Source organism: Perca flavescens, chromosome 15 (genome assembly GCF_004354835.1).
Source record: "Perca flavescens isolate YP-PL-M2 chromosome 15, PFLA_1.0, whole genome shotgun sequence".
In the NCBI taxonomy this organism is placed as follows: Eukaryota; Metazoa; Chordata; class Actinopteri; order Perciformes; family Percidae; genus Perca; species Perca flavescens.
The window spans coordinates 6,575,359-6,598,606 of record NC_041345.1 but is presented as its reverse complement, the minus strand read 5'-3'; the positions used below and the strand labels follow the sequence as shown (position 1 = coordinate 6,598,606).

The 23,248-nt window shown below is 40.3% G+C and overlaps 1 protein-coding gene across 2 annotated transcripts in view; it reads left to right on the top strand.

Annotated features, from left to right (window-relative positions):
* Nucleotides 1-23,248, top strand: part of LOC114569627 (protein kinase C beta type) — a 100,549-nt gene that overhangs the window by 70,817 nt on the left and 6,484 nt on the right. The window contains exons 12-17 of one of the 2 annotated variants that reach the window (XM_028599582.1): nt 986-1,048; nt 2,758-2,896; nt 3,870-3,950; nt 4,428-4,535; nt 11,024-11,164; nt 16,415-20,405. In XM_028599582.1, the coding sequence (XP_028455383.1) occupies nt 986-1,048; nt 2,758-2,896; nt 3,870-3,950; nt 4,428-4,535; nt 11,024-11,164; nt 16,415-16,591 (709 nt within the window). In that variant the 3' untranslated portion in view covers nt 16,592-20,405. Of the gene's footprint in view, nt 1-985; nt 1,049-2,757; nt 2,897-3,869; nt 3,951-4,427; nt 4,536-11,023; nt 11,165-16,414; nt 20,406-23,248 lie in introns of those variants that run through there. The other variant, XM_028599583.1, reaches the window with a different exon arrangement.

Sequence of the window (23,248 nt, the reverse complement as noted above, 5' to 3'; positions counted from 1 at the left end):
TCATGCTTATAGGTGTTTCACAGTTAATTTTTTTTTTTTTTTAAATCATATTGAATAAGCCATCAGCAGTTTGACGGGCTCAGGTGATGGATGAGCAATCCTAGCAGAGCCTGGGGGGTGAAATATGTTGTTCGCTCTGATGCACGTTGCTGCTCTGAAGAACTTTAGAAAAATGAAAGTAATCCAGCAGCTCCTGCGGGTTTTCACTATGTGGTAGAATACCTCCAAAACCGCAGAATATAATTAAGGTGGCTGGCGAGATCACTGGTGTCAAGTCAAACCAGCGGGCTGACATATTTGACAAGCAGGCTGTCGGGGAAGTGAGAGCCGTATAAGAGTTTGCCCTTCATCTGCCTTATAGGGAATTGGAGTTCCTTCCCTTTTGGCAGAAGGTTTAGACTGCTGAAAGGCAAGTCGAAGGGGGTGAGGAACTCTTTTATCTAAGGCCATCGACTTGTTCTACTCGGTTTAATTTGTTTATTTATTAGACAAAAGTCAGGATATTCTGCTCGGCGTATGATGACAATACTTTTTGTCTCAGCGTCTTGTATTTTACACTATACACATATCACTCCTGCATATCTAAAGCCTTGTTAGCTTCCTGCTGCGGCGACGCCCATCCGATGGCAGATAAAACATCCAACAAGCTCTAAACAGGCTATGCACTACTCGGCTCTCGACTCCACCAAAATCCCTCTTGACATCTTTTAGGTGCACTTTACAAACAGACACTTATTGTGCACGTCCACGCAAAAACACACACACACACACACACACACAGACACACACACACACGCAAACATAATTAATTGCGTGGTCAGTGTGTCCAGACTCTTCCTGTTGATCTTATCAGCTGCTCTCTGGCCTCAAAGAGACAGCACTGACCTTTTACGCAGACACACACAACCTTTTTTCCTCCTGTCCTTTCTCTCAGACTCTTTCTAATTACTGTTTTTGCTTCTCTTTTTTTTTTGTTTGTGTGTAGATTCTATGCTGCGGAGATAGCCATTGGTCTGTTCTTCCTACATCTGAAGGGCATCATCTACAGGTAACCTCCATCCCATAACATCCTAAATATATAACTTTTGCAAAAGATTTAAATTTATTGGGGAATATTCTCAATGTATTAAAGGATGCTGATTTGATGATGATTTTCTTGTTAATAGTATTGGTAGACACTGTTTGGGTTTTAAATGAATTACCGCAACAGCCTTGTAGCACCCACTAATGTAATAATTTCCTGAAAATGTAATAATGCCTGAAAATGTGATAAAAACACTTAACCTAATCGACAATGTCATAAAATCCCAATGATATAATAATAACTCAACCAATAATGTAATAAAATGTCCTGACTGATATTGTAATAACATTTTTACCGATAGTGTGATTAGTGCATTTCAGGTGGGTCATTTTTTTTTAAAACTAATGATGTAAAAGTAAGCAAAAAGGTATGCTTTTTTCTCGGCAAATGTAGTGTGCAAGTATACAAAATGTATAATACTGTTAGTGTCATGTACTGAAAACAAGAACATGTGACACTGATTTCATGTTTGGAAATGTAAACTCTAGGCTTCATGCAGAATTTGAAATTCTACAACAGATGGCACATGGTATGTTATCAGACAAATCCCTATCAGTGGGGAAATGAACGCTCCCATATGCATGCTGATTGGTCGTTGTGCATTAGACCAGAGTGGATCTTAAATTAGACGTCATCAGAAGATGACAAAAGCTGCAAAAGCTAACGTTCGTTTCGAGCGGTGAAGGCGAAATGTACTTTTTTTTTTTTTATCTGAGTCAACAGTGATTGTAATTGAAATATGTTATTACAATATAAGTGATATTTATCTACTTATTACATTATTTGACAAGTTATCGCATTATTGAATGCTACAAGCCCAAACACATTTTTACACTTTCTATGATACAAGTTTGGAAAGCAGGCACTTTGTGACAAATGTGTGTCTTAATCACTGAAGTACTGCAGTTTTGTATATACAGTATAAGAAAATGTTTTTGACAAAATACATTGGACTTTACATGTTTTATTTCAGCCTAATCTGGGTAAAGACATTGAAAGTAAGAATAAACAACCATATTCGTAAGTAAGAGTTCAAAGACACTGAGGCACTCAGGAGGGTAAAGTTTAAAAAGCCTTATATATATATATATATTATATTTCTTGGCTGAACCATTAAAACAAGGCAATGCGTTTCGGCCGCCAGGCTTTCATCAAGGCAAGTATAAAATGTTTGCATTTGAACTGTATCTTATAGCCTATTGGCCAGCAGTCACATGGTCAGTAGGAGAAGAGTCACATGTCACATATTCCTAAGTATTCGCTTTAACATGAGCACTGCAGAAGTGCGGGGAAGGAGTTGAACGTAAAGCATATTCATTTATAATTTCCTGGCTTGACTGGACAATGAGATTGCCTGTCTGACTGCTGCTGAAGAAAAGTTTTGACCTTTGGACTTCAACTACAATTAACTGATGTGTGCTTTTTATAATATCATGCCAAGAATCCGACCCCCACAAATGATACAGTCCTCCCAAATGCAAATCACAATCTGTCATCTGGTTTAGTGACACTGTAGCTTGACCTCTTGGATTAAGCAGTGCATCATTCCCAATGTAACTCCCACTAAAGTGAACAAGAACGATTGCAGAGTAGAAAAAAACGTTGATGGTGAGCCTTCCTGTAATGTTGGGTCACGAACTGAGTGTGGTTAACGTTGCGTTTCCCTCCTATAGAGACCTGAAGCTGGACAATGTGATGCTGGACTGTGAGGGTCACATTAAGATAGCAGATTTTGGCATGTGTAAAGAAAATATGACTGATGGAGTCACTACCAAGACCTTCTGTGGAACACCAGACTACATAGCTCCTGAGGTAGAGTGTGTGTGTGTGTGTGAGGTGTGAGGGATAGTGAATGGATGGAATGCTTTTTTCATCTTCTTTTTTTTGATACGTACTTTGTACTCTTTGGTGTTTTCAACCTAGACCCTATTTGTTCATGCATTTGTGTCTAAGTGACTGATGTGACTGACAAAACACTGACACATGCATGGGAAAATAGGGTCCAGGTTGAAAAATCCCCAAATTACCCTTTAACAAGTATTCATCTTATACACTGCCTTCCTTGCCTCAGTCACTACGTTTACATGCAGCCAATAACCCATTCAAAACCGGAATATTAGCAATAACCCGGTCGCGCACGGCCATGTAAACACCGGCAAAAACCCGAATATGCTACCTGGGTTACCCCTTTTCTAACCCGAAATCTTGGTCATGTAAACAGGTATCAGCATATCCCCATCAAAAGGAACATTGATTTGTGTTCTGCGCATGTTCTATTCGCAAGGAATATTGGTCTTTTGAGTAGAGGAACTTCTTGTATGCGCCAGAAAACATAGTTATAATAATAATTATATACTATAATAATATAGTTAACATGGCGAGACGCAGCACAGCACCACACTTTTGGAGCGAGGAGGAAACCAATTTCTTTATTAGTATGGTGAAAACCATGAATATAATGTCTTTTGTTGACAGCAGAAAGTACCGAGATAGTGAGATTTATAAGAAGGTGACCGAAAAGTTATTGCGTCTTAAGGTTGTCCGTACGTCCAGACGCTAACCGTGCGTCGCCGTTTACATCGGGATATTGCCAATTGATTACAAATTCCATGTATACAGGAGTAACTCTCTCTGTTCACACATGTAAACGGGTTATTCCGAATGTTTCAGAAACCCGAATAGTGACCTTAACCTGACCATAACCCGAAAATTGACAGCTTGTAAACGTAGTGATTTAAGTGTTGATGGGCGGACACTTTCCTGAACAAAGTCTCTTATATTTCAGATCATAGCCTACCAACCTTATGGAAGATCTGTGGACTGGTGGGCCTTTGGAGTATTGCTCTATGAGATGCTGGCTGGGCAGGTCAGCCTGTGTGTCTGTGTCAATGTGTCTGTAATAAGTTTTATGAATACAGCTATTAAACTATTAGAAGGAAATAAAACAATCTTTTGAGACAGCATGGATATAAGCAAAACTCCTCCTTCAACAGCATTTGTATTCATGACTGAATGTGACAAAAAAACAAACACTCGTGATCATAGCCTTTAAAATAGATGTGACATTTTCGAATCCTGGATATATTATTTGGAGTGCATATTGTGAATTTGTCATTGTTACAGGCTTGCAGTGTTTTCATTCTGAGGAGTTCAGACAAAAAAGCATTTAATGATTCAATTTAAATGTCCTCTCTTTGTCCTGTCCTGCCCTCCGCTTCTCCTCTCCTCTGTCCCCTCCTCCCTCCTTCTCTCCTCTGCTTCTCCTCTCCTCCTTCCTCTCCTGTCCTCTCCTCCCTCCTCAACTGTCCTCTTCTCCTTCTTCCTCCTCTCCTCTCCTCTCCAGCCTCCATTTGACGGTGAAGATGAGGATGAGTTATTTCAGTCCATTATGGAGCATCACGTCTCCTATCCCAAGTCAATGTCCAAGGAGGCTGTCGCTATCTGTAAAGGGGTGAGTGTACACAGACACACACAAACAGACACACAGACACACAGACACACAGACACACACACACACACACACACACACACACATACACACTCCATACAACACAAGTCAGTTTCTGTCTCGCAAGCTCAACCTTGCTCCATCCTCACAAAATCTGCTTTTTGTCTTGTTCCCTCTCTTCTTAACACTCTTTGTCTCTTTCAGAGATACACACACACACACACACACACACACACACAACAGATTTGTTCTAGGAAAGGAAGCAGGAACAAGAAAGAGGAGGTGAACGGAGGAAGGAGAAAGAGAAGGAGGCAGAGAGGGACATCAAAATTATCTGCATAATTAAAACCATTGTGGGGGAACATTTATTTGGAGTGAAACAACATTGTCCACTCTCGCTATCTGTCCTGCTTCCATCTCTCTCTCTCTCTCTCTCTCTCTCTCTCTCTCTTACACTTACACTGTCATACCGCTCTACTTTCCCGTCCTTCTCTCTCTGCAGTCAGTGCAGTGTTCATTGTTAAGCTGCTGTTTTGTTTTTTTTATTGTACATCCTCTCTATCTTTCTCACAGACATGCACACATATTCTCTTTCTCTATATTGCTCACCCTCTTTCACACACACACACACACACACACACACACACACACACACACATTGCACTGCTCTAATAGCCTAAGCCTGTGCTGGATGCTCAGTTGACTGTGGAAACTCCTCTTCAGAAAAGACCGGCCAATACCAAATGATGCTGTGTGTTTGTGTGTGTGTGTGTGTGTGTGTGTGTGTGTGTGTGTGTGTGTGTGTGTGTGTGTGTGTGTGTGTGTGTGTGTGTGTGTGTGTGTGTGTGTGTGTGTGTGTGTGCTAATCACTGCCATAAACTCTCAATCAAACCTCCACCTCTCTGTCTCATATCCTAACTACAATAACTTACAAGCACACATACACACATATATTAACATACAGTGCAAGCTTGAATGAAGACGTTCACGTCTATGCCAGCATGATCTCCTCCCACTAAATTTAAAGGCAAAGGCATTCATGAGCAAATTGATGAAATATGTGATCAAATATGTTCACTGAGATAAACTGAGATACAGGACACACACACACACACACACATACAGGCTATGTTATGTATTAGTGATGATTACTGGGTTGTAATGCTACAACAGTGGATCTTCAGTGGAGCATGAAAGCTCGCCTCCGTCCACCCCCACAGCTCCCACTGCGCCCTGCCAGCACTGCCTGGGTTAACTCAATGTATGAGTGTGTGTGTGTGTGTGTGTGTGTGTGTGTGTGTGGGTGGGTGGGTGGGGGTGACTACATGAAGCTTTCCTTTTCAAATGCTACAAGATATTTCCATTTTGAAAAAGAAAAAAAACATCATGTAAAGTACTCTGCAATGAATACGGTGGTCAGTGAACATGATGGTGATGCAAAGCGTAGCTAAGAAACGTTATTGTAGTTTAAATAGCCTGTTGACAGCCGTTGTTCTACTTTAGTGCTATAAGTTTATTTTGTAAGAGTATGTGAGGCTGTTATTAAATAAAAGACCAAAATCAGGGATATCCTGTGTGGATATCTTCTTTTAAAGTCAAAGAAAAAATCTTGCAAGAGAAGTTTTCTAGTCAAAGCTCATTGCAGCCCTCTCTCTTGTGTTTGACTGCATATTATGTATTTTGGCTTGTTTCAGCTGCTGGAATCCAAATAATCAATGGTTTCATGATCCTCTAAAATAAATGTTGAATTTTGGTGTAAAATTGAAAACATAAAGTCGCTTGATTTTTGACCAATTTAGTAAAAGAAATAGTTTTCTGCACGGCAGTTTAAAAGTAACAGTACAAACATCTAACCTATTATTATTATCATTATTATTATTACAGTAAATACAGTTAATATGAGTGTATTGCCAAGTATATTGTATAAAGTGATGATACTGTGTATGAGTCTGACTGCCGCCAACACAATGTAACGTTTATACTGTACGTTGATGTTTTGGATCACTGAAAATATATCAAGCTGTAACTGCTGCAAACCTTTCAGCATGATGTAGCATTATCCTTTTACCAGTCATCAGTGTTCCAAGGTGCATATTTCCTTCAGTATAATAAGGATTCCATCTCCGCCAACACACTGTACGGTACTGAGGTCATATTGCTGTATGCGGTAGGTTTGCGTGTGTGTGTTGGTGTGTGTTGAGTCCATGTGTAGAAAGTGAGTGATCAGAGACATTTCCACTCCCCTGCTTCCACCCTGACTAGCATCTATATTTCATAGCCAGCAATGGGCCACACTAACACACACATACATTAAGCTGCTCCTGCAGTATATTCTGTAGGTACATGATGTCTTCAACCACATGATTCAACAGCAAAGACCAAGGACACACATACATACACAGGCTTTTTCCAATGCAATTCCTTATTGTGTTCTCCATATACAATAATTGAGGAGGCACGCGCAAAAATCAGTTTTTCTGCGATAATGTGAATACACCTTTAAAAAGATTTTGCACTTATTTTGTTAGAATCTTGTCCACGCGCTGTACGCAACCCAAAAATTAAAACTGCCGGTGAAACACGTTATTGTTATATTGAATTACAGTTTTCCTGCTGTTCTATAATGGCTTCAAGTTAGGCTTGGGCAATATATCGATATTAAATCGATATTGTGATATGAGAATAGAATCTTTTATTTTGGATATGGTAATATGACATGACATACTTGTTGTCTTTTCCTGGTTTTAAAGGCTGCATTGCAGTGATAAGTACTTTTCTAAACTTACCAGACTGTTCTAGCTGTTCTATTATTTTCCTTTACCAACTTAGTCATTATATCCACATTACTGGTGATTATTTATCCAAATATTAATATTTTGCAAAAGCATCAATAGTCAACCCTGCATTATCAATATTGACGTATTTGGTCAAAATATTGTAATGTTTGATTTTCTCCATATTGCCCAGCCCTACTTTAAGTATTTAATCAACTCACAGGAAAGGGCCTTATTACTTCTTCTTTTTTACCTTGCCTCTCAGGACCTTATACATTCTGCAGATGACATTATAGGTAATAATTCAAGCCACAAAACCTTCTCTGCCAATATGCATTGCAATTTTATTCCAAAATGTGAAACCAAAATTGCACTGCACCATCTGATCTGCATAAACACAAAAACTCCACCACTCACTCAAATCCACCTACCTCGGTGCAAGCAGGTTCTTTTGGAGTCACACATTTACTAAATAGCATAAGGCTCCCATGTTAACAGGTTAAAACTTGCACACTGCCTGCGTGACACACGCGTCTCAGGCGCAGCTCGAGCCGCGCCGAAAACGTGTGCATGCTAGGAATAGAACCAATGCATAATTTTCACGCGACACGCAAGCGTGTTGGAAGCGTTTCCAGGCAAAATAGAATAGGAAAAGATGTGTATGTAATTTTGACACAAATACATTTAATAAATTACATTTTGATGTTTGAAATTCTCTAGGTTTTGACATAAAGGCAGCTATGAATGTAATTTAAAAAGATAATAATAAATAATTCAAATTCAAATATTGCACCTGTCAATACAGAACGAAATATTCTGTGGCCTGTTTTTCCGTCAATACTGCCGACATTGTCTTTGCTGTAATCCAATCAGTATATAGGGTTGAAGAACACACTATTATTTCATTTTATCAATGGGAAACATCCATGTGTACAGACAAGGCTAGCAGCAGCAGCGCCGCGTCAGACACGTTTCTGGTGTGTAAAGACATAGAAAACGCCACGCAGCAGAAACGCCACGCTCACGCCACGCTCACCCCACGCTCACCCCACGCAGCCAGTGTGCAGCCGGCCATTTTTATGTCTTGGCACATATTTGGTTATTTCGAAAACGATGAAATTGCCGTTCACTGAAATGATGACAGTGTTTACTCTACTGCTAGCCTGTATGGAAAAAAAAGCCCAGAAAATAAAATAAAATACCATGTTTGTATAGGAACTACTGTATAAGCCCAGTTTTACCAGATGGCGGATGCAGTAAACCAGGCCATTTCACATATGCCATTGTTTCCTGTAATCAGTGACCTGTTTTTGTCTGGCTGCTTTGTGGTCCAGTGAATGTGCCGTTTTCCCATCACTCAAAGCATACAGTGAGCAAGACAGCAAATTCCCCTATCCTCTCTTCAAAGGGATGTAGCTGCTGTAACTACTGCCTGCTCAGAAAGCCACCAGATGTGTTGCTACTGTAGACTGTTAAAGGGGGTCTTAAAAGATGTCAAATCGACTGTAGCAGCACAGGTGTGGTTTTAAGTGTGCCCTATCCTGGGTCGCCTTGAAACTGTTGTGCGTGCACATTTCAACAATGTGTGTCAGACTGTCAGTCAGTAAAGAATATCGACTCTGAGGCCATAGTCCAGCGAACAGAGAAAGAAAGACATCAACAAAGACAGCAAGAGAGGGATTGGAGGCAGAGTGAGAAAGACAAATGGATACACAGAGGCAGAGAGATTATCATTACAAACAAATATGTTTTATATAAAATAAGATTTACTCAACTGTTGACATGCCTGATAATTTAGGTACGTGTGTATGGTTGAGTAAGTGAGTGTGTGTGCCTGTGCACGTACTGTATCTCTGAGCTGTGTGTGTGTGTCCAGTGTAAGGTTGACTGACCCATGGAAAATGTTATTTTAGTTCTAATGTAATGAGTTATGACTGCTGCTCCTGAGGGAGGCACACCCCACTGACACACACACACACACACACACACACACACTCACACTGACGTCACTAGCCTTGATGCTGTTCTTAAGGTTTTGTGTGGACAGACATCGTAAACGGTCCTTAATTATGCCTCCGGAAAACTTCTGTGGTAAAAAAGAAAAAAGCGGCAACAGTTATTCATTTATCTGCAGGCGGTGGTTGGGTGGCTTATATTTGGTCCTGAGAAAGAGGCATCTAAGATGATAGATAGTAGAACTGAAGGATGATTAAAAGGAAGGAAAGAAAATATGAATAAATAAAAATAACGTTTTGTTTACAAACAGAGATGAATGAAAAAAGCAATCATAGACAGAAACGCTGAGGAAAAGAGACAGGAATAAATGAGATGAAACCTTAACGATGCCAGAGGGGAAATGTGGGCACACTGTTGAGTGTAGACCAGATGCAAACCTGACTTGTAGTTTAGGATTTTGCCTGCAGTACAGTTAAGCTGAAATGTGACAGGTCAAGATATCACACATCATTAAAATGTAATAATTAAAGGCATTCACCCTGCCAGTGGAGCAGAGCTGGTATGTGGTTAGGGTTTGTGACTAAGTTGTGAAAATACTTCTTGAAATGATGCCCACATTTTTCCTTCAGCAAAGGTGCTATGAAGGAGATAACTAAGCAGCTCGTTTACTTTTTTGGCCATGCTACCAGCCTGATGGCAATGTCGCTCCACCACTTTGGTCTAGACTGAAAAATCTTAACAACTATGGGAGGAATTGCCATGAAATTGCCACTTTCATGTCCTCGTCAGGATGACTTGCAATAACTGGTTATCCTTAAACTTTTCATGTACCTCCACCATCATCGGATCAGAATGGTCATTTGCCCTAGCCTGACAAGCCAGACCCACATCCAGATGTTGGGTCTGAGAACTCACCATTGGCAGGGCTCAATCCGAGGAGCGGGATAACCGGTTGTCTTTCAAATTCCCTCTGCACGCAATAGCATAGCGCTACAACCAGGCAGAGCAACGAAGAAGGTAGAGGAGCTAGTTGATAGATTAAAACTTTTGCCGTGTCCGGTTGGCAAAACTCCGAACACATCTTCCTTTTTAAAGAATTAAAAGCTGAACTCCAAGTCTTCCAGAGTCGCGGCCAAAGTCGATTCGAAAGACCGCTGTTCGCCAGCAGCAGCAGCCATCTTCTTTGTTTTCAAGTAGCAGGGGATTCATGCGTAACCGTCATAACTCTGCCGTCATTATGTTAAGCCCGCCCACCGACTCTATACACGATGTGATTGGCCTGACTAGAGTTTGGTTTTTCCAGCTCGCAAGCCAACGGAGAGTTGCTAGACGACCCTGGCTGCAAATTACATTTGCTGCGGCTAGGGTGCGTCTAGATTTCTAGGCTACATTTGTCCAAGACTTTGATTTATGACCAAATACTGTTGATCTACCTGCACATGTACATGCAAAACATCAGCATGTCAGCATTATCATTGTGAGTATGTTTAGCTCAAAGCATCACTGTGCCTGTTTGGCAAGATAGAACGATGGATAAATATTTTCAGATCAAGATGGAACGAGGAGATAGTGAAGGAAAGGTGGAGAAGAGAAAAGGAGGGAGGGAGGGAGAGGAAGAGGTTATGATGGAAATCAGCAATGAAGGAGTAGGCATGAGAATATAGGGGAAAAGGAACAACGCACATGTACCATGAGGCAGGGTAGAAAGGAAGGAGGGACGTACAGTAATTCTCCTCTTCTCTTCCTCCTGTCTGAGTCCAGCTGATGACGAAGCATCCAGCGAAACGACTGGGCTGTGGTCCGGAGGGGGAGAGAGACATCAGGGACCACAGCTTCTTCCGCTACATGGACTGGGAGAAACTGGAGAACAAGGAAGTGCAGCCGCCATTCAAACCTAGAGCTGTAAGTCTGACGCCACTGAACCCAAATTGATCCCAAATAAGGAAATGCGATCCCCTCAAGTGGTGCGAAGGGGCTAATAAGTCGCCCAAAGCGGCAGAGACCAGGAGTTGAATTCCCGTTAGTGGTAAAATTCCCGGCAAAGGCGCTGCTTAGAATGACGTTTCGCTGTGTCTAACTTCCTCTATTTTCCTATCTCTCTTCTCTCTCTGTTATTTTACTCATCTTTTCTCTTCCAATGTGATTGCTTCTAATCTTTCCCCTCCTCTGTACGGGACAATGCACACAGGTAAGTCAGGAAGTGATGCTGCTGAGGGCACGGGTGGTGGTGATGATAATAATATCAGAAATGTTGATATTGGTGATACTGAAGAGGAGGAGGAGGAGTATGATGATGATGATGATGATGATGATGATGATGATGAGACAGAAGCAGTGATGAATATGCGTCAGATGATGACGACCCTGAATTAGGTGAAGACTTTGGCGATGACAATTACAAATAAAAAAAGAGAACGACACTAATGATGAAGAAGATACTGGTGAAGATAACGGTAACGGCAGGTGGTGACGATGTTTTGATTTTTGGAGACCAGTTTTGAGTTTACATTTGTTTGATTGGTTGATTGTTAAACTGAAGCTCTACCTTGGTGTCGTGAGCTGAAATGCTTCTGGTGGGGTTAGGCTGAGTTTAGAGTAAAGCTCAGGGCACAGTGTCCTCAAACAACTGGGGGTGTTTGTGTTTTTCTTTGCTGTGCTTCTTTTTTTTTTTTCACGACAAAATTAGTTTGATCATAACTAGAGTCAGAATGATGTCATCTCATACTAAGACGTACACACACTCTCACACACACACACACACACACACACACACACACACAGCCTAAGGCCACACTGCTGCTGGAGAGTTTTTCTGAGTTGAGCTTTTTATGCAGCTGTCTTGGCCCTCTGGGTTTTGTGTGTGTGTGTGTGTGTGTGTGTGTGTGTGTGTGTGTCTCTCTCTCTCTCTCTCTCTCTCTCTCTCTCTCTCTCTGTCTGTCGTTCTTTCTTCTGAGAACAAATAAAGGTTCAGATTTCTTTTGAAGATCCATTGTGTTACCCTGCGCACAAGTTGAGTGTGAGGTGGTTCTTTGATCTTTTTGGTGAGCAATCAGGGACGGACTGACAATCTGTGCGTTCGGGAAAAGTCCAGAACGGCCATCACAAAAAAACAGTCTAATAAAGCGATATTAACAGCCAACATCAGGGAGCACTAATACGATCACTTATATGCTACATATATAAAAAAAAACTGAGGAAGAAGAGTAGGCCTACATCATTAGACGTGACTGGTCATGATGAGGGACAGACAGCAGAGTTAATTTCAAGTGCCAGGAGCAGGCACATTATAATAGGCTGCCTTTATCCCTATTTTAGCGAATTGCATAGTCAGCTATCAACATGGGTGTGTATCATGATTATGAAAATGATCGTGCCATTTAGTGTTGTCAAACTTAACGTGTTTAATGATTTCTGTTAGGTTAATTTGAAACATTAAACACGTTAGAAATGAATCGCGGGTTGACCGTGATTTCACTTGGTTGTATATGAGAGGTTGTAGTGAGCTCACTTTTGCTGCCAGGATGAAGACTATGGTATTGAATTAAACGGGAAAACATCAGGAATGCATTGGTACCACTCTAAACGTGCTAACAAACAGGGAAGGGGGCTAAATAATTCCCCAAATGTAACCAAAGGTTTAACAAAAACAATCCTAGCTTGCACTTTCTGTCTGGCCTCCATCAGAGTGCAGTTTTTCCTTGTCTTTCATATTTGTGTTTACTATTGTGGAACTGGCAAAGACCTGGTGGTTGTTTGTGAAAGCTTCACAGACAAAATTGATAGGGCCTAGTCATTTTCATCATTTCACAGCCTTAATATGAATCAAAAGTGTAATATGACATTGACAAAATATGAAATAGGTTATTCAATGCTAATTATTTAACACAAAGCAAAACATGTTATATCATCAATAATAGCTAATAACCTATCTTTAAAATAATTTGTTTATTCAGGTTGAAGATAGTTGCAGCACAAAAGATGACAGGGAGAGTGCAGTGAAGTGCCAGGATGTCCCAGGATGCTCTACATCACAATATTTCAAACGGCCCAAGTCAGATAGTCACAGCTTGGAACAATTTTTTGCTTACCACCCTCAGCAAAAGCCTAAAAACCTGTTTTTAGATTAGATGTTTTATAATTAATAAGTTTGTGTAATTTGGGGGTTCTGTAGCCAGTGATGTTTCATTATTTGTATTTTATTTCCAATGCAGATGTAATGGCATTGTACATTTTTGGTTTTTATTTGAAGGCTGAGGCTTCATTAATAAACACAACCCCAATAATCATCGTTGGTTTTGAGATGTTACTTGCTGTGAACACCTTGTCTGATAGGCTACAGTATTGTGGCATAGTATCGGGACATCCTGGCTAGTGTCTGTTGCGCGCGGCTAGGGGCGAATGGCCAGACGATGGGCCTATTTGGGAGAAAGTCCAGGGCTGTTTTTTTAGCCCCAGTCCGTCCCTGTGAGCAATGTGTGTATTGTTTTAAAGAGGGGCTCCCTATGTCTCTATACAAACATGTTTCCTCAGAGTGGCTTTTGAAGAGTCTGATGGTTGATGGTTGGTTAAAGGGGTGATTGTCCGACTACAACAACTAACGGACAGGTTGACTGACCGGGTTAGTTTATTCATTCATCCGACAGATAAAGAATGGTCATTTACAGCTATTGTCTTAAGTTATCATTGTTCATCTGTCTGTCCATCAAGCAATCTGTTGTCAATCAGTGAATCCATCCAGCACCTAACGACTCCATCCATCCTTCCACCACTCCATCCATCTGTTTGCTGTTTACTGCTGCCATGCATCAACCCATCTGTCCTTCCACATTTTTATTTGTCCTGTCTGTGTTCACAGTTTTTCTCATGTTTGTTTCTGTTTATTTGCATGCGCTGGGTCTCAGTCTCAAATGACACCTGTCCTGCAGTGCACTACTGTCAATAGAAACCTCAAAGTATAATAGCTTTTATTCAAAAAATAAGTTTTTAAATCATCAAATGTCACCCTTTCTTGTGTCCCACAATGTACAAGGCTTATAGTTTGGCTCAAGTCAAATACAATAAAAGCATTTCTTTCAAAGGGCCAGTTTATCAAAACCCCAACCCAGTTGCATCCCTAGTATTAAAAAAGTATTTAATTTTTAATGAGGGTATAATATGCGAGATGCTTACCACATCAGCTGACAAATTCTTGGCTAAGGTGTTTTTGATATCGGGTGATGTTGGGAGACCTCAAAGATGACGACCAGTCCGATGATTACAAATCAAGTGCAGCTTTATTCAAACAATGAACAAACTTTCATGACACTGGAACAACCATGAGCATACAGACACGTTTGCCCAAGGATGAACCACATGTACATCATAGTGAATACCATTTAAACACTTTTTCTGCTTACACAGCATGAGACATCTATTTCAGTTGGAACAGTTTACTCTTAAACTACACCTTTTATGGCACGTGCTCCTAATAGATTCCCAAATTCCTGGCTCCAATTCCTCTGTGTGACAGTTGTGCCCATTCTACGCTAGGTTTTACTGTGAGACCATATCATCTTAAACTGACTGGTCTCTAGAAAGTCCTTAGAATAGATAAGATACATTCAAACGTCTGCATGCACACATACCAAACCTATCAGTTTGTACTGAATTGATACTTCAAAACTTTGTGGCCTTAAATAAATTTCCCTACGTGGCGAATTCTTTCCATCTGGTTCCCCACACAGGTTAAATCAAACGCGAATAATTAGCTGCAAATACAATTTGACCCTGATGTATTTCTCATTTCACATATTTCCCCAAACTATAAACAGTCTGGCTTAATTTCATTTGTTTTTACGAGTTACAGAGATTTAATGAGTTTGTAGTTTTCCTCTGGGTGATGTTGTCAGAGGACACTGAATCCTTGTTGTGTTAATTAAAGCTCAGCGCAGTGATGGAGATGGGAAAAAAAAGGAATAGCTCGGCCCAAAGTCCCCGTAGGCATACTGTCGGGAAAATATAGTTTTCAAATTAATAACTTGTTTTATGTACTAATACGGACGCGCAACTCTCGAGTATATAAGCTCTTTTTGTTTTCCCAGTGGTTTAGAACGAGGAAATAAAGTGGACTGAAATGAACAATGACTTCTTCTTTTTTCCAAATTGCTTCTCGAGAAAACACATTTCTACCTAATGTGAATTGCGCAATACAGTTTGAGATGATTTCATCCTGTCTTCTGTCACTTCTTAAGTAAGTAGCCAAGAGTTTGATTGGATAGTGATAGTTGATCTTCTGCTATTGCTAAATTTGTACTCTAAATAGTAACAACATATTCAATTAGTAGATGTAATTTCAATATGATGGCATAATGGTCACGTATAGAACATCTTGAAAGTCAATAAAATATTTTCTCAAATTGTGCGGCTTCTGAGCAAATATCTAAAAATGCTCTTTTGCATACTAGCTGGCTGCTGATTTGGTTTATCATATCTCAGCACAGCTGCAGCATATAATTAACCCTCAATTACACCATAATCATCTCATGGCTTTGAGCCCTTTCTTGTGCGACTATTTAGAAATCCCAATTAAATCCAAGTATAACATCCCAAAAAATCTAGATGCTATACCAAGGAAAATTATTTACATATTTACTTACAGCCATGGTGGGATGCTTTTTGAGGTAAATGCTCTATACCAAAACGTCACAGCTCTTGCATTACACTTTAGCACGACCAATCCAATGTAGTGCACTGCCACAGGACGTTTGAGTGTGACCTTGTTCTGTTTTAAAAGTGTAGTTGAATATGTTTCAAATATTTAAAGCATATGCCCGAGGCCTGTTTGATTTATTCTCTCCTGAGAGTGGTATTTTTGTATCACTTTAAAGGTAATAAAGCATTACCTTTTTAGTGCACACACATGGAGAGTTGAATCAAGCTCACCCCCAACTACTGATATTTGAAACCATGTTCAAGTAATGTCATCTCACACCCTGGTTCAACCCACCATTCCCCTTCTTTTGTTTTCCTCTCTTTCTCCCTAAACCCCTCCTCAATCCATCCATTCCTCTCCATCCCCCCTCATCCCCTTCCCAATCCACCCCTCTCCTTGTCCTCCATCACCCCCAACCCCCACCCCACCCACACCCCACCCCCTCCCACCTTCCTCAACAGTGTGGACGGGATGCCGAGAACTTTGACCGCTTTTTCACACGCCACCCGCCGGTGCTGACCCCTCCCGATGAGGAAGTGATTCAGAACCTGGACCAGGACGAGTTCCAGGGATTCTCCTTTATCAACCCTGAGTTCCCAGGAACTGCCCCTACCACCACTGCCCCCGAGCAGGCTTGATTTCAGCTCATGCACGGACACATAAACACACACACACACACACACACAACACACAAACATATACATAATCCTTTTCCCCAGTATCAACCCTGTGTACCCCGGAACATAGAAACACACAAACATATCATTTTTAAATATCCTGGAAATGATTTGTGCAGTTACAAGAACCAAGAAGCCATGACTTAATACTGATACATAGAAATGCCATATAAACAATAACACATATACACATATTTGTTGTTCACACTGCTGCTGCAACCTGGATGATGTGTTGGCTTCTTCTGAGGGTGCATGTGCAGTATACAATTGCCTGAATGCATGTAGCGCTCTAGTGCAGCTCCGGAAAAAAAAAAAAAAGGTTTTAATTGAGATAATTAGAGCGAACAAATTCTGTATTTTTCATTGCTTCTACATGGTCAAAATGTTACTAAGCTAGATTCATGGACTTTCTCCAAGCTTTGTTTTTGAGAGAAGAAGAAGCTTGGAAGTGTGATTCACCACAATCTTGTTGCTCAGTGTGAACAAAGTGTGTTTAATTTACCAGACCTCGTCAGAATGAGGATTAAACCCTTAAAATCCAAACTTTAAATTGAGGGACAAAAATGATTCTTAGAAAAAAGAATTGCATTGTCACAAATGCAGTTCATATACAACCTAACTACAGATTAGTAGTCGAGTCATGATTCCCCCCAGCACACACAAATACACAATAGCATAATTCACATGTAACATAGCTTTAGGATTCCATTTATTACTTTTTCTGGTGGAACTTGTGATTTAACTTTTCTTTTAGTCATTCCTCGACTACTTCAGCGCATTTTGGCCTGTACTTCTGGTGTGCTTTTTATTCAATGTGTAATAGTAGTAGTGTCTGTACGTTTATCCTTATCTTAGCTAAAACTGGAATGCTTCACATACTTGTGCATGAGTTTCTATATCAATTACAGCCCTGGACTTTGTCTCCCAGCAGCATTTTAGCATCTTATCTCTGCACCCCTCTGCTGCTGTTGTTTGGCTGTTTTTTTAATGGTTTTCGAAATATGTATTATTAAAAAAGAAAAAGAAATTTGGTGTATCATTTTACCCATTGAGGCAGTAGAAGATTTGTGCCACAAAAGACCACAAATATCAGATTTTCCATGTGTCTTATTTGCTGTTGAGCTCTGGGATAATGATGGTAAAATGCTGTTGGGAAATGCAGTCCTTATATAGGCTTTGAGTCCGTTAAATGGATAATACTACTTCTTATACTCTCATTTTCTGTTATCTAGTATATAAGCAATGAAAGAGGCTAGCAGTTAGTTTCTTTGTGTATAACAAAAGCATGATTCAGATAACAGGCGTTTCACAACAAATGTATGTGCACATGTATGTTTTATATGTGTGCGAACGAGTACTGTGAATGTGAATGAATACGCACGTTTGCTTTTGCATTTTTGTATGTGTATCAGTACCTGCATTCCCAGCGCCTTGCCTGGCCTTGTGTTTACATTTGTCTGCATGGTAAGTGTCTGCAACCCCTCATATCAAGCAGTATTGGTATGATCCACTTTACTTCCAACCAGTGGCTCCACAAGTCGCAGAAGAGAAAGGATGGAAGTACAGAAGAAGGAATGCATGATACTGAAATTGAAACAATTAGCAAATAATATTAGGTTTCGATGTTAGCAAGAGAGTAGTGATACTAGAGAAAATTAGTGCTTACATGGAGTCTTAATGAAAGCTGTATACAGGTCAGTGTCTTAAAGCTTGTGTTTGAATCATTATTGACAACAAGTACTGCAAAGTCCACCTCAATAGTTCCTGGAAAGCGCCACCTCAGTACTAGAGTTGTTTTCTATGGCCTGGAAACTAAAATGTAATGCTGCTTTCAAAATGCAGGTTCAGTACCTAAGCATTTTAAAAAAAAAAGTTCCCAAGCCTGCAGAAAGTTTCTGTGGTAGAAAAAAAAAGGCCACTAGCTGGATTTCAAACTGCGTTCCAATATTTCATGCAGCTCTACCTTTCTCATCTAGTTTTTTGGCTATGTGGGAAAGGATTTGAGGCTCAACTTAATGTGATTGGTGTCTTTCAAATAGCCATCTCCATGCGCAATAAAAAAATTCCCATCCTAGCTCACAGCAGTAGCAATTGGGGACACAGGTTAAAGCTAGGCCTTCTGAAACAGGAACATGTGTGTGCTTTGTCTCTTGTTTCCTCTAGCTAGCAATAATCTTGTTGACCAGAAGGCTGCATTGGTACTGAACCAACCTTCAGAAGGCTCAGATTTGGACTGTAGTTAATTCACATGCAAGAGGCTGTGAGGTTATGAAGCTTATTGGTGGGCACATTTATCCAGCCAGAGAGAAAGATGGCAGTACCTTATACACTTCAGTGCAGAGCAGCTAACGTTGTGTGGAAGTGGCTGAAGTGCGTCCTCATATCACACTCCTCTTTTATCACAGAGGGGCATCAGTTTTGTCTGCAAAGTGGGCACATTCAGGTTCACTTATGTTCATCAGTTGTAGTGGCATGAAGAAGAATAAAGCCACAGTGTCATACGGGTATTTCAGTTGAACGGTTATCTTTCGTGCTAACAGACGTGGGAGTCACTGTTGTTTCCACGAGCGTGACTAGTAATGGACACTATCATGACGATAGTAACAGATATCTTAGAATATCTGCAGTATGGAAGTGACTGGAAGTTGAGGGCGGATCAATGTATCCATGGTGATTGCTAGTGAATTAGAAAAATTATAATTTTTTCAAAACAGAAAATTTGTAATTCAGGCTTTCCTAAAGTATTTGCTTAAACTTTATTGCAGAAGGCAATGGATCTTCACATACAATTTTATGATAACAACGCTTATTTGTAGATAAAACAAAGACAGTTTGACTCAAGTTTGGCATAAGCTTTTGAATATCATAACATCAAGTGAAAAATGTAATTTGCAATTTAAAAAAAGAATTGAAACATTTGAAAGAGATCATTTTTGCAGGACAGTGGTGATTTGTGCTCTGCTTATAAAGTGGGCCACATGAAGGTTTAGCTGAAAGCTGAGGGAATGCCAAGAATTCAGACTTGAAAACAATGCACTGGCTTTGTTCTCTTTTAGTTGTCTAATTACTGATCAAAATATGTTCACACACAGCCCCCTGTAATGCATGTTTGCATTATCCTTTTTGGAAGGCATTGAGAGCTGTTTACTGAAGTAACTTTGACATTTTGATTGGATTAATGGATGAGGCGGAAAAGTCCCTGATTTAAGGACAGTCTTAACTAAAATCTGGATAACGTTGGTCCTGTCTGTCCACTATGAGACTGAATGTGAATGCAACAACAGTGTTTTTATGACCTAAAGCAAAATCTGTGTTCCATTATCTGTGCCGTACCTCCATTGTCAATATTTATTACGGTCAGTGTCACCTGTATTATAACAACTACAAATAATTATATATACATAAACATATATACTGTGTCAAATGTTGATATTTACACCATGTGGTCAGTATTGTAAAGGACGAGAGTCTTACTCCAGGATTTGTGGTTTTGTTTCTACGTATGATTCCTTCCTGCTGAAGGAGAAGCAAAATCAACTCTGCATGAAAAATGCTTTTGTTTGACCTTTTTATTAGTTAGGATTTATATACTAATTAACATATTAGGGTGATTTATGTTTTCTGTGTCCGCATAGCTTCCAAAGTGTGATCCAAGCTACTGTTGTGTGTGCTAAGAAAATACTTCTCACAATGCTTTCCATGCGCCAAAATTATTATTATTATTATTATTTTCCAGGAAAAACAGGCATATCTAAAATAAAGGATTTAAAAGATGTGTTAGGGGGTGTTTGCTGTTGTTTTTGTGTTTATATGATGTTCACTGTGTACATTTTGATGTGATTAAAAAAAATTGCTGTGGGGAGTAAAGAAAAGGAGAGAGAGATAGGAGTGATGGAGGGTTAAAGAGAAAGGGATACAGGTGAAAGAGAAGAAGAGGGAAGCAATTCAACAATGGAGAGAGGAGGAGGAGGTAGTAAGAAGAGACAGAGGAAAGGAGAAAGGGAGGGGACGAGGAAGCAAAACGAGGCTCTGTGAAGCGGGGCAGGCGGCTACGACAGGCTGTGCATATTTCATGGCTGCCACTTATCATAAGAGCCTTTCCCTGATGGGGGAGAGTAGGTCTGACGACTTAAAGGAAAAAACATGCAGAACACGGCCTACATACACACAGCCCTGCTGAGCCACTCAGTCGCTTCACGCCGCCTCTATAGCTGATCGCAATCCACTGTAGTCGAGCTGCTGCTGCTGCTCCGACAAGCTGCACATTTTAATAGGGGTTACTGGATCTTGCACCATTAACTATCCCTAGTTCAATATAAAGTTTACAAGGACCGACACAAACTAGATGCAGTGTTTCTTAGCCGCGGCACAATGTGATGGAAAAACAGCGTGTGCAACACACCAAATGTCCTTATCTACTGAGAAGGTTCTGACTGTGATCACAGGACTGGTGAAAGCAAGTGAGGTTGAACATCCATTGACGGGAAAAGAAAAACTATGCCAGCGACAGCGAAGCTCAACTTTAATGAAGTTAGTCAACATGACCTTTTAAGTTCTTTCCGTATGGTCGGATTGTCGAAGCATGTGACCTATAAGAGTGTGACATCTGGCTTACAGAGTTCTAGCATTTGTCCGAAGTAATAATAGGATACTTGGGTGCGACTGTCCACAACTTACACAATTTTTATTGTTTGAAAAACCTCGCCCATGTCCCACCTAAGCAGGCTGTTGCTTTTTTAACTCAGACCAGATATTCACAATGGGTAATGGGTCAGCCCTGTGTTGTAATGAAAAGTTTATATCTAAAAACCAAAGAAATGTTGTACTCTAGGTTGTTTCATGTGTTGTGTACATCAGCCATGTAACATGCTTAGATAATTTGACATTTTGGACACATCTGCTTATTCACGTCATGCGCAGAGTTAGATTAGAATATGGATACCACTATATCTGTCTGTTAAATGAAGCTAAAGCCAGGGGATGGTAAGCTTAAATTAGCATGAATGCTGCCTTCAAATGTGGTCATGTTTACTGTGTTCATGAGAAGAGTCCATATGAATGCCCTGCTCTTGTTGTTGTATTCACAACCTCATAGGTGGAAATTTTCGGAATGCTCCGACGTTTCAAGAAATGGCGAAGTAATTTTAGTCGCGTAGAGTATTTCTGCCTTTATTCGATAGGAAAGCTGAGATATGAAGCGTCGAGGAATAAACCTCTGCATATGTGCGCCTGCTCTACCAACTGAGCTCACCGGCCACACGCATAGAGTTTTTCTTCGTAATTTTTATGTCTGATGCCTTATCGTTTTCCTCTGTCATTAGGTTACCTGCTTGCTGACATGCTAAATTGTTAGCCTCGATGGTTTCTAGACACCGACAGCCATTGCCTAGCAATGGTGTTCTTTAACTTAACCACTTGAACGCCAAGCATATTGTGTACACCACTTCTTAACCACCAGCTTGCGAGTTCCATTTCAAGGCAGCAAAAGACTGAAAAAAACAGTTAGCCTGGCTCTATCCAAAAGTCTCTGTACACAAATGGAAATTCCTGCGACTTCCTGTGGAGACAGAGCTAAGCTAACTGTTGAGTCCGTTTTCAGATATATATATATATATATATATATATATATATATATATACATATGGAAACTAAAAATTGTCTGGAATACTTAGCTTTAATGTCAAACTGTTGAAAGTTAGCTTTTGTCTCATTTTCATTTTATTGAGCAGATAATTATTCTTTTTAAGGGACAAGATTTATGAACGCGTCAACTAATTAGCCATCTGATTAGCAGGCAAGCTAAAAGAACATCCAGGATTGTCAGATAATAGATAAATAAATAATTCTTAGCATATGGCTGAAGAGTCAGTTTTCACCTCGACTTTGGGTGTGGAATGAAATGTATTCAGTGAAGCATTTCCGTGGTTACTGCTTTCAACTTCAACTTGTAGCTTATACGTTTTACATGCTGTTCTTTATATTTTAGTGTTGAAAAAGAATAGCTTCCTGTTGCTTTGTTGCCCATACAGTTCTCAACAGAAGGCATACCCTACATACCTCTTTGTTAACTGTATACTAACATTGTGGTGCAGCTGTATTTTATGCAAATTTATCATAACGGCAATACAAACTCCTGTGTAACAGTAACTTCCAGCACATAAGCTGTATAAAGTTTGTATTGGAGTGGATGTAATAGCCATGTACACAGTAAGCTGCAGCAGTGCTGGAGTGTGTGTGATAATTAATTCCAAATGTTGCAGCCCCCAAATTAAAGCCAGTGGCTTCAGCACAAAGCAGCCTGCGCTTATCAGCCCAAAACAGGTCAGCGTTCGATACCGCCTTTCATTCACCCTCCTCTCCTCTTCACCTCCCCTTTCCTCTGTGCCTCCCACTCTCCCCGCATACTCAGCTGACATAGGCTCGTCTCCCGCTAATCCTCTCGTTACTGAAAAGAGATGGGGTGAGAGAGAGAGAGAGAGAGAGAGAGAGCGAGAAGGGAGGTGGAAAGAGGCAAAGACTAAATTAAAGACTCAGTCATGTTTCTCTATTAAAACCATTGCCTCTGGAACACAGTGACTTGAAAACCATGTGTGTGCCCTGATGCTGCTGTATATTCCA